General features: G+C 40.5%; 1 protein-coding gene across 1 annotated transcript; it reads right to left on the bottom strand.

The window, feature by feature from the left end:
* Nucleotides 1–819: 819 nt before the first annotated feature.
* On the bottom strand, nucleotides 820–3,468 carry HOXD1 (homeobox D1). Its single transcript, XM_073634958.1, has 2 exons — nucleotides 2,928–3,468; nucleotides 820–1,616 (listed from the first exon to the last, which is right to left on the bottom strand). The coding sequence occupies exons 1-2, from the start codon at nucleotides 3,466–3,468 to the stop codon at nucleotides 1,288–1,290; spliced, it is 870 nt and encodes a 289-aa protein (XP_073491059.1). The 3' UTR covers nucleotides 820–1,287.
* Nucleotides 3,469–23,530: the final 20,062 nt, after the last annotated feature.

The following is a 23,530-nucleotide window of genomic DNA, read 5'->3' as shown; positions in this document are numbered from 1 at the left end:
GATGGATGCCACCAAACTGGAGTAAGCCTGGCCATGGATGGAGTGATTTTGAACCGGCTTGGAAGAAATGTTGCTATAAACGGTTGGATTGTGTATAAAATGATCACAAAATGACCAAAAAACTGTCAGATATGGAAATTTTTAAATAATGTTAAGAAAACATGTTGCATTACAATTCCATATTTGGTTAAAATACATGGATGTCACCAAACTGGAGTAGGTCTGGCCATCCATTGAATGATCTTGAAACAGTTTTGAAAAAAAATGTTGCAATAACCTTGGATTGTGTATAAAATGATTAAAAAATGACTGATAAATGGTCAGATATTGACATTTTTAAATAATGTTAAGAAAACATGTTGCATTACAATTCCACCTTTGGTTGAACACATGGATGCCACCAAACTGGAGTAAGCTAGGCCATCGAAGGACCAATTTTCAAATCTCTTTTAATAAATTTTGCTATAACAGTTGGATTGTGTATAAAATAGATCACAAAATGACTGATAAACTGTTAATATTGACATTTTTAAATAATGTTAAAAAAAAACATGTTGCATTACAATTCCATCTTTGGTTGAACACATGGATGCCACCAAACTGAAGTAAGCCTGGCCATCCATGGAACAATTTTGAAACAATTTTAAAGAAATGTTGCAACAAATGATAGGATTGTGTACAAATTTTTTTTAAAAAAGACAGATAAACTTTTAGATATTGAAAATATTTACAAACAAATTTTTTTTGTTTGTTTTAATCGCCAGATGATTGGCAACAACAGATGTTATCGACGCAAATGATTGCAGAGATGGGGGGCTATAAAGTGGCTGTGCAAAATAAGCTACACCAATAAAACAAAAATAACTGGGATGTAAACTTTTCAGTACAAAACAAAAACAAAAATGGGCCCATTGTGAACAATAGTTTGCATTTTTTGAACATTGTTAAGACTTTACAATCTTTTTCAAAGGTCTAATCTTCAAAAAATCACCCCATTTATGGCCATCCAAAGTTGTTGGCCATCAGTACTTGCATAGTGGGTGCATGCATGGCATGCCCCTTTAAGTAAACTCAATAGACCAACACAAAGAAACGATTATAGAAGCTCCTAACCAGGATTCGTTGTGTTGCATGCGACTTTCCCTGAATACTGCAAAGAGAAGGCTATTTCTGGGCTATTTCCCCCTATATATGCACAGTGTTCATTCTCATTCAGCCACCCAGAAAAAAGTACAATAGCATTGCATAGTGCAAAGGCAGCAGATGAAGTCGGGACTGTAAGTGTCTCTAGGATGAGAGGATCTCATTGGATGGGGAAAGGGGCTCAGTCTTATGGGCTGCTTTCTGCTGAAAGTCCACAGTGACAGTCCCTGGATTGGGGGGACTGGGCAGGATCCCTTCCCTCTCCCTTTTCTTCTGCTTCATCCTTCTGTTCTGGAACCAGATCTTCACCTGAGTGTCATTCAGCTGGAGGGAGTTGGCAATCTCTATGCGCCTGGCTCTGGTCAAGTATTTGTTAAAATGAAATTCTTTCTCCAGTTCTGTAAGCTGTTTGGTGGTGAAGTTTGTTCTCATCGTGCTGGGAGGATTGCTCACTCCATAGTCAGAAGCTGAAGCTGTCAAAGGGATAAAAACTGTTACAATCGGCTACAAAAAAATGAATCACTAAACACAAATTGATACACAGTTACCTTCTGCTCTATGTTTCAACAATATCACAATTACACGCCTATGGCTACTTTTATATACACCTAAAATGGCCATACACTACTACATAATGTGGGTTATGTACTAAAACTGGGGAGTGCAAAATATGGTGTATAGAAAGCAATCATGCAGCTTCCAGGTTATTGTCAAAGCTTAATAGAACAAGCTGAATTTAGAAGCCGATTGACTACCATGCATAGCTGCACCAATTTTAGTAAATCTCCCCCAATCTGACTTTGTACAATATTAGTTACCAAAACAAATGAATGCATTTGTATCCAATCAGGAAATCTAAAAGGAGAATGAAAAAAAGTGTATGATCAGCCTGAAACTGGAGCAGCTGTACGTGGCAACCAATCAGCTTCTAGCATCAACGTGTTCAGTTAAGCTTTGAAATTGGAAACTAGAAGCTGATTGGTTGCCATGCACAGCTTCTCCAATCTTTGTAAATCCACTTTAATAATCACCTCCAAAGCTTATTTTATTAATTCATCAAGGTTCTCACCCAAGACTTATCAATTTTCCCATAGAAAATGGGTATTGAATGAAAACTTTGATAAATAGACACATTTACTGTAAAATATTATTAAAGGGAATCGAGTACGATTGGAGCAGCTGTGCAATGGCTTCTAGCTTCCATTTTTGAAGCTTAACTTACCAAGTTGAAACTAGAAGCTGATTGCTTGCCATGCACAGCTGTTTCAATCTTAGTAAATTCCCGTTAATAATATTTTACATTACAATGTGTCTATCAAAATTTTCACCCAAGGATTCATCAATTTTACCATAAGCTTCCCATAGAAATGGGTAAATCTTGGGTGAAAACCTAGACAAATAGACAGCTTTATTGTAAAATATTATTAAAAGGAAATTTACTAAGATTGGAGCAGATGTGCATTGCAACCAATCAGCTTCTAGCTTCATTTTTTATAGCTTTACTGAACAAATTGAAGCTAGAAGCTGATTGGTTGCCGTGCACAGCTGCTCCAATCTTAGTAAATTCCCTTTAATAATATTTTACAATAATTGTGTCTATTTATCAAAGTTTTCAAGATGCACCAATTTTCCCAAAAGATCCCCATAAAAAAGGGACAAAATAATGAATCAAAACGAAAATGTGCAGTTTGCTCACCCATTTCGTACATTTTAATAAAAATTCCTTAATTGGCATTAGGAATATAGACTTTTTCCCCCAAATCGGGGAGTCTCTTTGTACTTACTTTTCTTAGGAGCGTTCCGCTTAACTTTCATCCAATCAAAAGTGTTGATTGTGCTGTGTGTCTCGGAGAATGGGGAGTTGGGTTTGGGGTAGGATCCAAGAGAAGGGGAGAAGTTTTGGAGGTTCCCAGGGTGGAGGTCCAGCTGTTCCTTCCGTGGCCCCCCCTGAGTGTCCTCCCCAAAGGTCTTATAGGAGAGCTGCCCGTTCAGAAAGTACGATCCGTTCCCCGGGAAGACGGGGCCGGTGTATTGGATGTGACCCCCAGGGTCCTCCATAGATCCATAGGAAAAGTCGTAGTCCGGGCTGACTGATAGGTAATTGTAGTCAGCAGGTGCGCTCGGTTCATAAGGGACATCCAGGCTGCACGGAGCATACAGTGCTGAGGACTGATGGGAAGCCTGATGGACACCGATCGGTAGGCTGCCCGCATAATGACTGTCCACCCCATTCCCGGGATAGGGCTGCAGGGATCCCTCTCTGCGGAATTTGGGCGAGAAGGCTACAACATCCCCACACGGTGTGTACTCCAGGTAAGTATTCATTTCCCGGTGGAGTTCTGGCTGGGGCAGCGCTGGATCTTCAGACTGCTGGGACCTCCCCGGCCACTCCGAGTTTTACCTGATCTTGTCTTGTGGACTTCTTTCATTCCTGAGCTGGTAAATATTGCCCGGTGCAGAGAGGGCTGGTCACATGCTAACAGGCAGCCAATCAGGAGGCGAGCCTGGCTGGGACTCCAGGTGGAGCTCACAGTTGGTGGGACAATCAGCGGACTTTTAAAAACTTTGATGAATGGGAAGCTCCCAGATGAGTGGACTTCTCTTCCAGATTGTAAGGCTCACAAATGTAATGTTCCCTACCTCCGATCCCTATCAGAGAAACCCACCCTGATCTGTATACTGCAATCAGATCCACAAGGTGCATCTGCTCTATCTTCTAATGTTCAAATCTCCATCTGTTCCCAAATTGATAGACCGGCAGCCTCCTCATTCAAAACATCAAACCTGAGGCTCCACCTCTAGATTTCTAGGTTCCCCAATGAACCTTCTAGCACCATCTCCCCAGCTCCTAAATCAAGTCTCCCCTTAAATCTTCACAAAGTTCCAAGTCAGAGTTCATGCTCATTCTTATCAATTCTTTAGTTCCCCTCTTATTAGCAGATTTTCAACTTCCCTAGTCCCAGCAGATCTGTAAATCATCTCTGCTCGTCAGATCCCCAACTCCTCTCTATTCATCGCATCTCTAAATCATCTCTACTCCTCAGACACCAACTCCTCTCTACTCATCAAATCTCTAAATCACCTCTACTCCTAAGATACCCAACTCATCTCTACTCATCAGATCTCTAAATCACCTCTACTCCTAAGATACCCAACTCCTCTCTACTCATCAAATCTCTAAATCACCTCTACTCCTAAGATACCCAACTCATCTCTACTCATCAGATCTCTAAATCACCTCTACTCCTAAGATACCCAACCCCTCTCTACTCATCAGATCTCTAAATCATCTCTACTCCTCAGATCCCCAACTTCTCTCTATTCATCAGATCTCTAAATCATCTCTAATCCTCAGACCCCTATTTATCGGATCTCTAATCATCTTGACTCAGCAGATCCCCAACCCCTCTCTACTCATTAGATCCCCATATCCCCTCTATGCACCAGATCTCCAACTCCTCTCTACCCATCTGTTCGCAAACTCCTCTCTACAGATTAGTTCTCCAACTCATCAGGTTTCCAACTCTTCTCTCCTCTTTAGATCTTCATCTCCCCCACTAATCAATCTTAAGTTCTCCTCTTGGCAACAGATCATCATCTCCTCTCCACTCATAACATCTCAACTCCGCGCAATAAATGAATGTCCATCTTATCTTTACTCAAAATGAACTCCTGACTCAGATTTCTATCTCCTTCCACTTATCCCCAACTCCCCTCTTGACATTAGAACTCCAGCTCTCCTAAACTCATCAGATGTCTATCTTCCTCCAATTCCCAAGATCTTCCCCTCTACCTCGTCAGCTTCTCTCCAGTCATCTGATGTCTATCTTCCCCAATTCTTAAGTTTTCCAGCTTCCCTCTACCACTATGACCCCCAGCCCCTCTCCACTCAACAGATGTCAATCTCCCCCAATTCCTTAAGATCTGCAGCTTCCCTCTATACTTTAGACCCCAGTACCTTTCCATTTATCAGATGTAAATCTCTCCCAATTCCTCAGATCTCCAGCTTCTCTTTACCCCTAGGATTCCCAGTTACTCTCCAATGTCTCCATACAACAGATGTCAATCTTCCCCTAATTCCTCATTTCTCCAGCCTCCCTCTACCCCTACGACACCCATCATCTCTCCATTTATGAGGAGTCCATCTCCCACAGTTCCTCGGGTTTCCAGCTTCCCTCTAGTCCTAAGATCCCTAGCTCCTCTGCATGCAACAGATGTCCATCTTCCTCCAATTCCTCAGATATCCAGCCTCCTTCTACCCCTACAACACCCATCATGTTTCTATTTATTAGATGTCCACCTCCCCCAGTTCTTCAGGTTTCCAGCTTCCCTCTAGTCATAGGCGCTCCACCCCACAACAGATGCCCATCTTCCCCCAATTCCTCAGACCTCCAGTTTCCCTCTACTCCAACGACACCCATCATCTCTCCATTTATCAGATGTCCATCTCCCCCAGTTCCTCAGGTTTCCAGCTTCCCTCTAGACCTAGGATCCCGAGCTCCTCTCCATGCAACAGATGTCAATTTCCCCTAATTTCTCAGCTCTCCAGCTTCCCTCTACCCCTATGACACCCATCATCTCTCCATTTATCAGATGTGCATCTCCATCAGTTCCTCAGGTTTCCAGCTTCCCTCTAGTCCTAGGATTCCCAGCTCCTCTCCATGCAACAGATGTCAATCTTCCCCAAATTCCTCAGATCTCCAGCCTCCCTCTACCCCTATGACACCCATCATCTCTCCATTCATCAGATGTGTATCTCCATCAGTTCCTCAGGTTTTCAGCTTCCCTTTAGTCCTAGGATCCCCAGCTCCTCACCATGCAACAGATGTCCATCTTCCCCAAATCTTCAGCTTCCCTCTACCCCTAGGATTCCCACTTGTTAACTCTCCAGCTTCCTTCTACTCCTAAGAACCCCAGCTCCTCCCCACTCATCAGATATCAATCTCCCCCTTCTCTTAAGATCTCCAGCTCATCTCCACTCCTCAGATCCCCAGCTCCTTTCCACTCCTCAGATCTCCAGCTCTGGTCTTCCTCCATCCTCCTCCATCCATAGTATCTCCTCCAGCCCCGAGATGTGAAATGCTTCCGCCGTTTTGCTGACACATCTGCCCGTGATGATAAGAGCAGACAAAGCTGCTTCTCCGGAGAGTTTCACTCTGCAGATCAATATCTTTAAAACTCCTATGAAAGATGTTTGCCGGTCGATTGGTTTCACCGCCTCCCAAATGTACCCTGCTCTGTACATTATTAATTATATTTAATTACTCACAGCCGGAGCATCTGTAACAAGGATGTGTCATCAGCACACAACTGTATACCATAATAGGCTCAGTGTATATAGCAAGGCTCATCACCGAACTCAGAGAAATAACCATAAAATAAAATGATGGGTAAACGATGTTCCTCCAGCCATCTCCCTGCTTACCACTGACTGCAGCTAATGGATGTGGTCAAAGTGCTGCTCCCTCCAATCCAGGGATCAGGATAGTAATAGATCCAGTGATATCCCATGATAATTCTGAAATTCTCAGGACTCTGAAATCTCTGGATATCTTACTCAGCTGGCTGAGGCTTTCTACAGAACAATAAAACAATTTGATTACAATGCACCTGAGATAAGGACTTCCCTTATGTCCTCATAGCCATTGTCTGACCTGCCATAAATTCACTGGAATGCTACTGGATGTATATCTTCTTGTATTCATTTCAGCACAATCAGTGGCTTATTTCTTCTCTTTCCAGAACAGTCACTAGTAATAAAATACATTCCTATCACAGCCAGAATTTAAAGATATTTCAGTGACTACACACCTTACAATCTCATTGTGCAATCTCTTTTATGGCGGCCATGGACAACAATCTGATCAAACAATTCTGCACAGAATTGGACAACATGATCAAATCTATGATTTATCGAAAAGATGCATAATGGGGGAGTTCAAAACAGTATTGCAGATACTCTTTAGAATTACCTTGAACCTATACACTGAAATTGTCAGTGTTTGCGACAGATTCATAAACCTAACTTAAGGCCTGTACACACGATCAGAAAATTGTACGAAAAACGCCGCTTTCAAAGCGATCGTACAATAATTTGATAGTTAATACACAGCTTTTGAGAGCTGATCACGACAGTTCATCCGATATTATCCAAAGGGACAAACACAAAAAAAAAAATCTTGTACAATACCAGATCATACAATTTTCATTTAACCACTTCAGCCCTGGAAAGATTTGCCCCCTTCCTGACGAGGCCATTTTTTGCGATACAGCACTGCGTCGCTTTAACTGACAATTGCGCAGTCGTACGACGTTGTACCCAAATAAAATTTATGTCCTTTTTTTCCCCACAAATAGAGTTTTCTTTTGGAAGTATTTGATCACCTCTGCGGTTTTTATTTTTTGCGCTATAAACAAAAAAAGAGCGACAATTTTGAAAAAAACACAATATTTTGCACTTTTTGCTATAATAAATACCCCCCCCCAAAAAAAAAATAAAAAAAAAGAAATTTCTTCATCAGTTTAGGCCGATATGTATTCTTCTACATATTTTTGGTAAAAAAAATCACAATAAGCGTATATTGATTGGTTTGCGTAAAAGTTATAGCGTCTAAAAAATAGGGGATAGATTTATGGCATTTTTATTTTTTTTTAGTTTTTTGCTAGTAATGGCGGTGATCTGCGATTTTTATGACATCACAGCAGTGGGAACTGGCCCTAACTTTTCCACAGATGGCTAGTTGATCTGAGGATCTCACTGGCCATCTCTGTAAAATATCTCTGTCCCAGATTCTCAAGCCCAGAGGTGGAGAATCTGGGTGAGAAGCTGCTGTGATGTGAGGAAAAAGGCTTCTTTCTTCCTAATATCAGCACCAGCGAGGTTAAAGATTGATATAAATAATACATTTATATGTTTATGAGTGTATATGTGTGTAATATATATATACCTGTATATGTATATTATACATACACACACACTATAGTTATAATATATTGTCTTTTGGGACCCATTCATCTGAGCAATGCAGAATTGTTGGCAGAATTGTGCAATTCAGAATTGTGCTAAAATTGTGTCAAAATATGCAGTGCATTTTTGGGTGCCATTCATTGTTAATGGCACCCCAAATGCAGTAAGCAGATAATAATAGCGTGTACTGGATTATACACAGTTGCCCGATATTGTGTCAAAACAGCAATGTATCGAAATCTCCAATTACTGTTGTTTTACAGTAACCGGAAGTGACATATTTGGAGATCTTGATGAATTGGCTATTTTGACAGAACACCGGCTTTAGACTAGTCCCCCATTACAGTAGGTATGCCTCCTGGGTGACTAGTCATTGCCCAAATATGGGCATTACCATATCTAGATGATTACACTAGCCAGGATCCTGCCCCTTTGTTTATATTCAGCTTTCAGCTAGGGAATCTCCTGGCATGGTCCCCAGCAGCCACTAACCTTGTGCAGGTTGTCATATTCATGACAGTTTCTCAGCACAATATGCCCAACTCCCTCTGTATGTGATCAATGGATTTTGATTAAAACTGATTAATGTTACAAAAAATCCCATCATAGGAATGCAGATCAATATGATAGTTAAGAGTTTCATAATTCAATAAAAAATTATTCACTCCTAATGATGCGTGTGTGCGCCAAACAGCTGTAGAGGTTTACTTTTACTCATCACCTAAGGTCCTACAACCATTCTGGTCCAGACTGAAGGCTCTGTAAGTATTTTCAACCATTTATGTGCATCCCTTGATGCTCAAGGTCCCGCTGCCATTCTCACTGTGGTTTGGCGGCTATATGTGTAAGTGCATATAGTATCATTTGTTTTGATCTGTTTTTACATGTGTGTTATATAAATATATACCTATAAATACTGCACCATGAGATTTTTATCTCTTTGTTATTGGCGATTTGTTTTTTGGATGAGATCTGCTGAGTATTAGAGCATTTTAAAGATTATGAGCGAGAGAATCTTCTGGATTACAACAAATATTTCTGAGCATATTTAAAGAGACAGTCCTCTGGAATGGGAATTGCTTGATGTCTTGTGGAAAGAACAATGGTTTTTCATCTTTTGACCGATACCCTGTAATATGCAAGATTTTCTGTTCTGTTTTTAAGACAGCAACTACATCTGGTGAGTGCGGATTTCTGCTTTTGGTGGGGGAGACACTGGATCTAAGGATCACATTGGTGAGGGACCGCCCTGAATACGTTATCCTATCACTTTATATAAGATTCACTTTGAACTCTTTAATTAGTTGACTTTTGGACTTTATTTAGATCACTTAAGGTGTTCACATGCTTTTTAGCGCTGCAATTTTTTGTTTTAGTTTATATTTCAATCCTATTTTTTCTCCTGGACAGTAAACAATCTATAGAATATTGTTCTGTGTATGGCCTTTATATCTACCTACAACAATTTAGGGAAATGGTTTGCCTGGGTAGATGGAAATTTGATGATTTTTTTTGGAGCCCTCAAACATTTTTTGAAAATCAGACATTGTAATCTAAGTACAGTTTATCCCTTTCATGACTAAGTCTATTTCTGACATCTGTTGCTAAAAAACTAAACAGTAGAGTTAGCCCAATTTTTTTGTATAATGCGAAAGATGATGTTATACTGAGTAAATAGATACCTAACATGTCATGCTTTGAAATTGCAGACACTCGTGGAATGGCGACAAGCTACGGTACTTAAAAATCTCCATAGGTGGCGTTTTAAAAAAAAATAACGGTTACCAGGTTGGAGTTACAGAGGAGGTCTAATGCTAGAATTACTGCTCTTGCGCTGATGATCGCAGAGATACCTCACATGTGTGATTTGAACACCGTTTACATACGCGGGCATTACTTACTTGTGTATTCTTTTTTATTTTATTTTTTATATTTTTTTTACATTGTCACTTTTGAAAAAAATGTGATCACTTTTATTGCTGTCACAAGGAATGTAAAAATCCCTTGTGACAGTAATAGGTGGTGACAGGTACTCTTTATGGAGAGATCAGGGGTCTAAAAGCACTTCAAAGTATTCAGATCGTTAAAAATGATGATCCTGAATACTGTCATTTTTTTTTAAAAACGGCGCCACTGTCACCCGAGTAAACCGGAAGTGATGTTGTGCCGTCGCTTCCGTGTTTACGCGAAGAAGACTAGAAGGAAGCGCATCGGGTCTCCTGGTGGGACGGGAGGCCTGGGAAGAGCAGCGGAAGGCGACAGGAGGGGGGGGACATCCCCTCTCGCTCCTCCGGTATAACAGCCAATCGGCTTTTAGCCGCATCGGTTGTTATCCCTAAAGAGCCGACCGTCCGCTCTAAAAAACGGTATTGGGATGATACCAGCAGCGGCAGGCATCATCACGGCATAACCCCCTAAAGCCGAGGCCGATTATGTGCGTACGGTCGGCGGGAAGGGATTAAGAGAAAAGGGAATGATTACAGAGATTACCTGCCTTAGGTGATTCTTGAATGGGTTGCATTGATTTTATATATTAGGTCAAAGCCATTAGTGTCCGTTATCATCCAGATTAATAGTTTGAGGCATAGGTCATGAGCTCATGAGCCTCCTACAGTAGCATCTGACAGTGAGTCATGGTTGAACTGGTCACTAACAATAGTGGTCTATCAGACATGGATGCAGTTTAGGAGGACCATGGAGGAGGAACGGGGAGCAGTAGAGACCAGACAAGGTTTTCTTTTTCTCCAATCACCTTGTTCTTCCGAGAATGCTAATTTAGATCTGTTGTACGCTGCCATAAAGACATTGGATTATCCCTTAAACCAGCCAAAAAATGGCCAGATACGAAGACTGTCATTTGTCTATCAACACCTTTAGGCTTGATTCACACTTGTGACATTTATCATGTGACTTTGGACACTAAAGTCGCATAACAAGTCGCATCCCATGTTTTTTAATTACAACCGTTCAAATATGTGCAGCTTAAAGTCGCAGCAACTTTAAAAATGTCCTGCACTACTTTGGTCTGACCTTCATGCGAGTTGAGTCCCATACTGCAATGCAAACCCTCAAATGTTGCATGAAAGTCACACCTGAATGTCAAACATTCAACAGTTGTGTAACAGTTGTCCATTATCATTGGTCAATGCCAAAGTTGCATCCAAGTTGCATACATCCAAAGTTGCATCAAAGTTGCACTCCAACGTGGGAATGGAGCCTTAAGCCCTGTACACACGATCGGACTTTCCGATGGGAAATGTTCGATGACAGGCTGTTGTTGGTAAATCCGACCATGTGTACGCTCCATCGGACAATTGTTGTCGGACTTTCCGCCAACAAATGTTGGATGGCAGGTTTTCAAATTTTCCGCGAACAAATGTGTGTTGTCGGACTTTCCGAGCGTGTGTACACAAGTCCGTCAGACAAAAGTCCAAAGTACAAACATGCATGCTTGGAAGCAAGGACAAGCGGTCAGTCTTGTAAACTAGTGTTCGTAATGGAGAATTAACATTCATGACATGGCAAATTATGAAAACTCCAAATGCAGCGCACATTCTCTTCTTCTTTAATGGGATAATAATGAAGCTGCTTTGCTGGTGATACTGATGGAGTTATTGCAAACGAATTTTCAAAGGATATTTTTTTTTTTAGTGATATCAAGAATAATATTATTATGCTTTCTTTTTTTTTTTTTTTTTTTTGGCCAAGTTACCACAACACCATTATCCCGTAGTTTATAAGATCAAAGATACAACTATGTTGGTGTCCCTTGTTAATTTTACATTGTATTTTTTTAAATGTAACTGCCTACTCCCAAACTGTCATTTGAAGTAAAACACATAGCCAAGTATTATTCTACACATTTTTCTTTATTGTGCATTAAAAAAAGAAAACAAAATTAGACATGCTATCTGCCAATAGAACAATAGAAAAAGTGCATTCTATGCATCAAAAAATATAGAAAATATACCAAATCAAATCATTATTCAACCAAAAAAATAATGTCAAAGAAATAACTCCAAGGCCAATAATAAATGACACGTTATCTCCTCCGATTCCGCAACATGTCTGGTTGATGAACGGCCATTCAGAAACAAACAGAAAAGCGCAAACTGAAAAGTGCGCAATGAAAAGTGCAAAATGAAAAGCGTGAATCAACACTCACCAAACTTCTACTAACACGAAATTAGCAGAAGGAGCCCAAAGGGTGGCGCTTAAGAGCTAAAAAAACACCTAGTATGTCTAGTACGTCACTACGTTCGTAATTGTTGGCCAACATTTGTGTGGCCGTGTGTATGCGAGGCAAGTTAGAGACAACGCCCTTCAGACAAAATTCCACGGTTTTGTTGGCGGAAAGTCTGATCGTGTGTACGAGGCATTAGGGCCAGTGTCAACAGATTTAGGGCCAACAAATGCCGTGTACTTTTGACAGTTTGAGACACTGAAATCATTCAAAATTCTTTGACAAGTTACATTGACTTGCAGTTCTCCTCCTTCTATATTGCATTATACCTGATTCAAGCTGCCTTTGCATTCCCACAGACTTGTAAGGACTCATTTACATTACAGTTGCCTTAAAAAATAACAGCATCTGTGGTGGATCCTCTTTTCAGAAGGTGTTTGACAGGCAATGAGGTTGCATCATATTGCCTTGTCACCACCCGTTTTAACCCCTAAAAGCCCACGACACCACATTGCATACGCTTGTGAGGCTGTTGCAGTGCAGCTCCATTCCCTTGAATGGGTCGTGTTCAGCGGTGCTGCCGGTAAGGGAGGGGTTAATTTTTGCTGCACTGCAATTCAGAGGATTGTGGCCATGGCATGTGTATACCCCGTCCTCTGTCATGGCTGCATTTGATTGGATGTCATTGTTTGGCTGACAATTTTCCAGCTGGCTTCTTTGACAAAAGTTATATAAAATATCAACTTTTTTAAGCCATGTACAAGTATGTGGTAGGAAGAGGATAGGGAATAGAGCAGTAGGCAGAAAGGGGCGCTTGCTTTGGGTATCTTGCCATAAGAGAAACATGGGATATATCCCCATTATTAAACTGGTGGATTAGTAATATATGCACAGTATTATGTATTTTATTTATTACAGGTACTTATATAGCACTGGTTATACATATACTATACATTCACATCAGTCCCTGCCCTCAAAGAGCTTACAATCTAAGGTTGCTAACTCACATTTATATATACACATACTTAACACATAATTTAGACAGGAGCCAATTAACCTACCAGCATGTCTTTGGAGTGTAGGAGGAAGCCAGAGTACCCAGACGAAATATACACAGGAACAGGGAGAACATGCAAACTACAGGCAGATAGTGCTGTGATTGGGATTTGAACCAACAGCCCTAGTGCTGCTATGCAGAAGTGCTAAACACTTAGCCACTGTATAAGAAATGCTCGGTTCATTTTGAATACCCAAGCACGTGGAGGGGAATTAAAACAATTAATTGGGTTTTCACACTACATGATTGGATGATTGTAGTGGACATAGCTTTAATTTATTCAATAAGTCAGGCATGCTCAACCTGTGGCTCACTGGCCAATTGTGGTTCGCAAAGCCATCTGATGTGGCCAGTGACCTCAAACCTATGACCACCAAGCACAGCCTCCTGCCGGTGCCTGGCGCTCTACTGAATGATTGCTGGTCCTCCATAATTCTGACGGTTGTCATACACAAGCCGCTATTGCAGCCGGCTCCCCGCACTTCTCTTTCTTTCCTAACACAGACACAGGGAGAGGAGTCTTTAGCTGAGTGGATTACATCTAGTGGCATCCATACAGGGGTCCTGAATGTGGATTCTCACAGTTGTGTGATGAGCTTTGTGTCATTCCAGGAGAATGTGAGTGCATTATGTGTCATTGTATCTTTGCTTATTAAAGATGTTTATTGCACTACTAGGGCATTCGCTTCCCTGGTCTGTTGCTTTTTTGTTTAGATTGTCCACAGTCCTTGTTTTGGTAATTCAATGGATGGCTGCAAAGACCCTGAAATAGTGAAGGCTGCAACACCAGTTCAGGGCTTTTTTGACTTGTCACACCTGAGCGGGAGAGTGGGATTAACGGTGATTTAGTTAATGAAAAATTAGATTTTTGTAATTAAACAGTGGGTGAACATCCAACAGGGACTGGTTCCATGGAAAACGATGATCCTGGTTGTTCTTTACAATCTTCATTATGCTATTCAAAATAAAAAATTTGAAATTCTGAACCATTCTGAACCATTTTATTTCGCAGTGACCCTCAACTAGTTATCAAATCACTTGTGGCTCTTCAAAAGGTTGAGCACTTCTTTGCTAAATCAACCACAGTGTATGACATACTTTACCTTGCAGTGGGTTACAGGAGGAGAGCGCAGCGAAGACCCCAAAAATGATGCTTTTGTTTTATTGCCCAAAAAAAGGCTGGTGGCATGTTGGTGACCAAGCTTTATTGCAAAAGTGAGGGCGCTGAACTGGTAAGGCAGGGTCTCTTGGGTCTCCACTCTTCCTGAACGTAATTACATTGACTGGCCCAGAGCAGCCACTAGGGTGCGCACAGTTGTAGAGTTTAGCACATCCTGGAAAGGGCAGGGCAGAAGGGAATCAAGGGGCCAGCAGTTTTGCTCGGAGAGCCCCCCCAAGCTGCATGTGTAATGGGAGGAGGTGCAGCATTTGAAGAAGGAGGAGCGCTGGTATGGAGTATTTAGAGGATATGAAATTGCATAAAGGGCTTTTGCAAAATGTTCCTTAAGGTGAACTTGCACTTTAATACATTAGGCAAAGTAGGGAAAGACAAGCTTAGAAATGTGACACATATCAAAGATGATTAAAGCATTAATGATAAATATCTGCTCTTTGAAAATATGCTACAGATACCTTTGTTTGGATTTTTATATTCACATGGATACAATCTTTGAACAGTTATTGAAATACAGTTTTTATATGTTCCTTTTAATCACTTTTACTGCTTGGCACTGATCACTACCCCTCATTTTTGATGCAATGCTTCTGGTGTATAATAAATGTAGACTGTATTGAAACTAATACTAATCCTTTCAGAAGAATCCCCAATCTGTGTGAGGTAAAATGTCAGTCAAAACTTTTTACTGGGTTTTGTTAGATAAGATGCCTCTCGGTGCAGGAAAGGCGCTTTCTGTGCCTGTTTCCCGCACTGCTTTCAAAACACACTGCCTTTGCAATCTGTGCAGGTGCCAGTACATTGTTAACACTGTGTTTGTGGGCACCAGATCATATGGTACCACAGTGTACATTTTTCAAAAGTATTGCATGCACCACTTTTTGTGCGATTTGGGGCAAATGGGCTGAAAATCGCACTTCAGAGAAACATAGACACACTCCTAAACCTTGTGGACAGCCTTCCCAGAAGAGTTGAAGCTATTATACCTCCAAAGGGTGGGCCAACCCAATATTGAACCTTATGGACTAAGACTGGGATGCCATTAAATTTCATGTGCGTGTAAAAGCAGATGTCCCAATACTTTGGTAATATAGTGTATATCTACATACATGCACACACACGCATGTATGTTTGAGGTTTGGGGCGCACACTCTAACGAAATAGGCTGAGTACACCTATGATTGAGAAGGAACTGAACCTTGGCCTTGGTTATATTGTTGTTTAGGTCCCTATAAGTGAGAGTTCCCCTCACTTCCAGTACTGGTGACAAATAGTCATTGGGACCGACTGTGAAGACAGAGGGGTTGATTTACCAAAGGGAAAAAGACTGTGCACTTTCCAAAGTGCAGTTGCACTCTGCAAGTGCACTTGCTTCAGAGCTTAGTAAATGAGTAGAAGCTATGCTGAAGTCCACCATCCGATCATCGTCAAGCAAAAATTCTTTTTTTTTTATTTTCCTTGCATGAGATTGGGTACTCTTTGCAAGGTGAAGCCTTACCTCATTTACTAAGCTCTAGAGCCACTGCACTTGCAGAAGGCAACTGCACTTTGCAAAGTGCACAGTCTTTTTGCCTTTAGTAAATCAACCCCAGAGTGTGGTGATATAGAAAACAATAAGAAAAAATGTTAACTGGAGTTTGACTTTAACTGTGTGCAAATCCAAAACTCCAGAATACTTGGAATGAAATAAACTGTAAACTGATATTGTATCACCTAGGAAAGATAAATTGACCTGATCTCTGTTTTTTTCATTGACAACTGTGATTCCAAATGTTTGCATCCTGCTGTTTCCTTCCTATAAAATAAACAATAAAAAAGGTAATCAGGCACTGAAGACTGTTATTTGTTTATTATTAACAAATAATTATGGGCTCTTGCCCAGATCTTTCCAGCATAGATAAGTAGTCTACTTTTTTGTCCAGTTTACCAAATAACTCAGAAAAGCAGTCTGTACTTCTAATAAATATTCAGAAACACGTGAACCAAATGGGCAGCTTGCAATATAAATAGATAATTATTCCCAAACTAGTGATGTATTCTGCAAAAATAATGTAAAATACCATATGCTTGGCAGGCTACAAGAAATTAGTTCAAGATTGAACTACAATGAATTTACTCAATCTTGGATCCTTCCTCTGTGAATGATTTTCTAGTCATCTGTGCTTCTCTTCAGTTACTGATTTTGAGCTTCTGCAGGTGACTCACGCTGTCTTCATATTTTCCTTCTGTGTCTCATCTCCAAACCCCCTCCAATCTCCAATCACTTTTTCCCGGAGTTTACATCTGCTTCTCAGTTTCTGGAAGTTATTGAAGCTATTCTGTTACTGCTCCCCCAAAATCTTTCCCCCTCTCATTTACCCTCCATGTTGGAGAATCCGCCATCCTGGAGCAAATTGGACCATGCTTTATAGGGTTTCTTTAGCCTTCCTCTGGATCAACTGTAAGTTTAGGATTATGTATATGGAGGTCTTCTATCTATTTATTTTTCTAATGGTTGAACTAGATGGACTTGTGTTTTATTCAGAACGATTAACTATGTAACTATGTGACTTGCCTACGCTAAAATGATACATTGGGACTATTCCATTTCCAGCCCATTCTTTTTTTTAGTTTTTATAGCAGAAATGTGACTTTTTGCTTCTGCTGTTCCCCCTGTAGAGCATAAAACCAACAGATGAGCTATCCAAATCACAACATGTCGGCAACAAGGTGAGTATAAAAGTATCCGAATGTCGGGAGACATTGGCCGGTTAAATAAAAACCATCCAACACTCATGCACACCATTTGGTCCATGCCGACAGACCTTAGTTTGTACAGTAAATGTTTATGGGGAACTGTATCGAATGCCTTTGCAAAATCCAGTTTCACCACGTCTACGGGCCTTCCTTTATCTAGATGGCAGCTCACCTCCTCATAGAAGGTTAATAGATTGGTTTGGCAAGAGCGATTCTTCATGAACCCATGCTGATTACTGCTAATAATACTGTTTTTATTACGAAAATCTTGTTTATAGTCTCTTATCATCCCAAGAGCTTGCAAACTACTGATGTTAGGCTAACTGGTCTGTAGTTCCCATGGATATATCTTGACCCTTTTTTAAATATTGGTGCTACATTGGCTTTTCTCCAATCAGCTGGTACCATTCCAGTCAGTAGATTGTTCATAAAAATTAGGAACAATGGTCTGGTAATAACTTGACTGAGTTCCTTAAGAATCCTCAGGTGTAAGCCATCTGGTGCCTGTGACTTATTAATGTTAAGTTTTTCAAGACTATTTCGAATTCTATCCTCTGTTAGCCATGAGGGTGCTTCCTGTGATGTGTCATGAGGATAAACATTGCAGTCTTGGCTACTAAATCCCCCCATTTTCTTTGTGAAGACTAAGGAGAAGAATAAATTCAAAACCTTCGCCATCTCTCCGTCTTTTGTAACCAGATTCCCTTCATCATCCTTTAATGGACCAATACATTCTGACCTCCCTTTCTTAATATTTCTATACTTAAAGAATTTCTTGGGGGTTTTTTTACTCTCCTCCGCTATGTGCCTTTCGTGTTCTACCTTAGCCGCCCTGATTACATCCTTATATTTCTTATTGCATTCTTTGTAAAAATGGAATGCTGATGATGACCCCTCAGCCTTGTATTGTTTGAAGGCATTCTCCTTTGCTTTTATATGCATTTTTAGGTTGGAGTTAAGCCACCCAGGACTTTTATTAGCTCTTTTAAATTTATTTGGCATTGGGATGCACTGACCAATACCTTTATTTAATATGCTTTTAAAGCACTCCCATTTTCCTCCATGTTCTTTGTTCCTAGGACTTTTCCCATTTAATACCTTCTAGCAAGGAGCACAGTTTAGGGAAGTTGGCTCTTTTGAAATTCAGTGTCTTTCTATTACCCTTGTGTTTCCTATTTGTGTGATTTATGCTGAAACTAATTGACCTGTGATCGCTTTTTCCTAAATTGCCCCGTATTTCCACATCCACATGTCAGAACATTAGTACAGCGGCTCCGACCGGAGCTGTCAGTTTTTTTCCCTCAACCCGCCGGGTTGAATGAAAAAAAAATATTAGTGTGTACCAGGCTTTACTCATAGCTGGTTACATAACCATGACAAAACAAATATTTAGCCACATTTCAGTCTGATACACTTCCGGTAATTACCAATTATACCGATTATACCTGTTTGATTGTTAAAATCAGATTGGGACGATTGCCACAAAACTGAGAGTGTTCTTTTTTGCAAACACCAACTTCAGCTTAAAAGTTATGATTTGGTCTGTTACTTTTCACTTCCTATACCTCCCTATTGACTAATCACTTTGATAGGTAGCCTCACCAGCTATTGTTCAAGAATGGGAAGCAGGATAGGAAAATGAAAGTGTCGACTTCCTAATTAAGTTGGTATTTGATAAAAAAAAGGCACTGGGCTCTTCTACAATTGAAGCTCAGCATATTAGGAAATTACAAATTCTCAGATAATTTGCAATATAATACCAACTTGGATTTGTGAGTATGAGTGGACTGGCGTCATGTCCTATGGGAAACATATGAACACATTCCTTAAAGTGTCACTAAACCCACATCATAAAAACTATCAATAAATGATATATTACATTTATTTCATACTCATATTACATATTTCATACTCATTATGAGACTCGCTTTGTGTATTCTGCAAAAAAACTGGTTGATCCTGCTGCTCTCTATTTCTTCTGTCCAAGTTCCCAATTCAGCTGGCGATTTTGCAGCTGTGGTGGCAACTCTGCACATGCTCAGTTTTTAGTGAGTGTCTACCCTGAGCATTTCCTCCCTATCACATCTGAGCAGCCCATGTGTCATTTACCACATAGTGGTGAAAGGAAAGCCCACTCCTCCCTCCTCTCCCATGCAACTAACCAGCTAAACACAATGGGGGTAGGATATTACATGTAGATTAATGGTGGCTTCACCTCCCTCTTATTCTAAGACACAGGCTGGAGGGGCGTGACACAGCTTGTGACTGGCAGAAATCCGCCATGTGTTATTTCCACAAAATAATAATGATTCCATTTCAAATATATATTTATATGCCAAAACAGTTTATTGATAATATTTATTTATTTTGACTCTGTATCCCAAAGGCTGTTTTTTTTTTTTTTTTTTTGAACACGTGACCAGCAGCAGAGGACTAGAAGCTCTTCCTGCTTATGTTTTCCTGCAGACAGGCTGGGAAAGATCTGGGTCATGTGACAGCTGACTATTGATTAGGAAAAAGGTTCTGATATGTTTTTGTTTTTTTATTAAAATAATTACAGTGCCATCATCCATATATAGAAATAGAAGGGACAATGTAAATGAAACAGTGTGTGTTTAGTATAACTTTATAGCATAATTTAATTCAAAAACACTGATGCTTTATTGGGCTTCATACATTTTTGATAATGTAAGTTGCCATGTTTATAAATTATATGCCAGATCTGTTATCTATTACTAGTCCAACACTGATTCACTATGCTCTTATCCAGGAACCAGCGAATGCCTCACTCACTTTATTGTCTTCAGTCCTTCAGGGTCCATATTATAGTTAAGTATTTTTATGATCAGTGCAAGCTAGGAGTAATGATGTGCTTTCAGTGAGCTGGATATGTATTTCTCCAATATACCCAGTGGCCCTTAAATATGTGTGTAATTGTAATGCCAAACTGTGTTACTATCACAAAGGGGATAATTTACTAAAATGTGCGAAATCTGGTGCAACTGTGGTCTCCCTGCAATGGTTCAACACAACCACTGCTGAGTCAGACCTAAAGCTCTGCAATCAACAAAGCTCATGCTCCCTTATGATTGGAGAGCTTTAGCTCTGACTTAGCATGCATAGTGGTGGGCCTCTGCAGAGAGACTGCTGCATCCACGCAGAAAGTAAGGATCCCACTCTGCAGTATCCTAGAAGGGGACAGTTTTCTCTACGTAGACTATGGGGTTGATTTACTTAAACTGGAGAGTGCAAAATCTGGTGCAGCTCTACATAAAAACCAATCGGCTTTCAGGATTTTTGTCAAAGCTTAACTGAACAAGCTGAAGTTAGAAGCTGATTGGCCACCATGAACAGCTGCCCCAGATTTTGCACTCTGCAGTTTTAGTAAATCAACCCCAAAGTTTTTGCATTTAAACTCATGTATCTAACTTGGAATACCTTTTCAAATGCCTATGGCTGCCAGTATTCATACTTGTGAATTGCCCTGAATAAGAGGCTTCAAAATGCAGCTTTGTATGTTCGCTGGTTCTGAACACTGCCCACTGACGTTCTCAGAGAAGGATGTTGCAAATAAAAAGATGTTTCAGTTCTGCCTAAAAGATGTGAGTATGGCTGTAGTGATGTATTTAAAACTCAGTTACAATGTTTCCTCGGTATCACTTTCAATTCATTATTTTTTTTTAAAGCCAGCCTTAGTAAATGGATAGGTTGTTATATTGTTTTTTGTTTTTTTTGTTTTTTTTTTAATTTGTTTAGTTGCTTCCTGGTTTTTGGCCTAGGCATGCCTGAGCTAAGGGTAGGGTTGCCACCTGTCCGGTATTCACAGTTCACGTTTTGAATCATGTCTCCTGGTTTCAGTCCACCTGAAACCTGGACACATTATTCACACAGGAATGTGGCTTGGAACAGGGCTTGACAGAAGCGTGAGGGGGCACTATGTGCGCCACATTACTATTCCCTTTGGAGTGCTTAAAGGTGTTCCAGGTCTGTTACAATTCTAAAGTGTATTTAAAAAATGTGCTGTGCGCCACTAAAGTGTTTGGGTTTGGCTTGAAGAAAATATGGCAACCCTAGCTAAGGGCAGACAGATTCCTGGAAGCAAATGCTGCATGAATCATCTGTCCTTACTCAAGATGGCCATAGCTAGAAATGCTGGGGGAAGCGGGGGGGGGTTCATAGTGATTTCTCCACAAAATAAAGCATGGAGACATGGATGGATGGTTGAGTTCACATTGAATACTAAAAATGAATTAATTAGTGTTTTTAGTCTGTGGATCTCAGATATGGTTGGGTTCTGCTTTAACTTATTGCCTTCAATCTTGATTCTAGTATGCTAAAATGTGCATTCCACATTTTTCTTTATTGTCCGTGCATTCCACATTTTTCTTTATTGTCCGTGCATTCCACATTTTTCTTTATTTTCCGCATTTTTATATGATTAACTGGCCTAGAGAACATAGTCTACCTGGTGAGGGACTATAGTTCATAATTTAAGGCAGCCTAGCTAGTCAGTTTGCCAAATCTCTGATTTTGAGCCTAAGAAAATATAGTTGAGCATGTTCTATGGTTCAAGCACCACAATGTATACAAACAGTATATAAATGAGACGTTTTGGATTTTAGCATGGCACCAATGTTTCCTTGGATAAAATTGGTGGTTAACCAACAGACCATATTTGCTACAAATAAATTATTATTCTGACCTATTAAATGCTCAAGCACTTGACACCTGTAAACATGCCTAATGCCGCGTACACATGACTGGTTAAGCCGTCGGAATAAACTCCGAAGGTTTCTCTGACGGAACTCCGACGGAATTTCATTCAAGCGGTCTTGCCTACACACGGCCAATCCAAAGTCCGACCAAAGTCCGACTGTCCAGAACGCGGTGACGTACAACACTGATGACAGGACTAGAAAAAGGAAGTTCAATAGCCAGTAGCCAATAGCTTCCGTCTCGTACTTGCTTCACAGCATACATCGTTTTTGGTCCGTCAGAACAGCATACAGACGAGCGGTTTTCCCGATGGGAATTGGTTCCGTCGGAAATATTTAGAACATGTTCCATTTCTAGGTCCGTCAGAATTTTCCGATGAGGCCTACACACGATCGGAATAGACGATGAAAAGCTTCCATCTGACTTTTTCTGTCAGACATTCCGCTCGTGTGTACAGGGCATTAGGCTTCTGACAAAATGCTGCTGCCAGGAGGAAAGACTTCTAGGTTAGTTTGAAAAATGTCCTGTGTGCATGAGGCCTTAATAGTCATGGTATACAGGGTGGCATGACTGCAAGTGGACCTAAAAGTACCCATAATTTAGGATATCCAAGCATTAGTTCAAATTGAGTTCTGAAACAAACATACATTTTTATGTGCCTAAAATAATATCTGCAGATTAGTGTTGGGACACTGTACAGTATATTAGCTTGGAAAATTGTTTGACAAGTGCTGTTGTTTTCTGCTGATTCTGCACAGACATGTTGGGTACACAGGTATATTGTTATGAGCAGTTTGGCTAAAATGTACTATCCAGTGAATGTTTATTTTATTAGACGTTCTGATCATTCCTGATAGAACATCATGGAGGCTATTTGCATGGGTTCTTTTCAGTATTTAGATCATTGGTGCTCAGCCTGTGGCCCTCCAGCTGTTGCAGAACTACAATTCCCATGAGGCATTGCAAGGTTGACAGTTACAAGCATGACTTTCAAAGGCAGAGGCATGATGGGGCTTGTAGTTCTGCTCTGATTGCCCTATAAGGCTACAGGACCCCTCACCCCCTGGTCTGGACAGTGCTGATTGGCTCTGTGCCAATCACATGCACCCAACCAAGAAAAAAAAAACTCTCCACCAATACACAACAAACTGAGAATGTACAGAGTGACTTCAAAGGCTCTGTCTTATCAGGAGATGGATTGGGGATAGTGGAAGAAGGGGAGGATCAGAGAGAACAGGATCAAACAGCCTTTTTAGACAGTGTAGAGGATTAACCCCTTAGGTTCCACAGTTAGTATAACAAAGGATGCTTTACGGTATATAATGACTGATTTTACTGTTGTGGGTTTAGTAGCACTTTAATATAGAGTATGCTGTGGGTTGAAGACCATAAAACTGCGCCATGGACCCATATAGAAAATAATAACAAGAAATACAATGTAGAACACACTTGGCTGTCAGAATCTGGAGGTAATTCCCCAGAAACTCCACATAAAGCAACACCTTGCGGGATTACAGAGATTCCACTACAGCTGAAATGGTAATAAGACAAATG

Source organism: Aquarana catesbeiana, linkage group LG06 (genome assembly GCF_042186555.1).
Source record: "Aquarana catesbeiana isolate 2022-GZ linkage group LG06, ASM4218655v1, whole genome shotgun sequence".
Taxonomy (NCBI): Eukaryota; Metazoa; Chordata; class Amphibia; order Anura; family Ranidae; genus Aquarana; species Aquarana catesbeiana.
The sequence above is the reverse complement of the archived record's forward strand: the minus strand, read 5'-3'. Positions and strand labels throughout refer to the sequence as shown.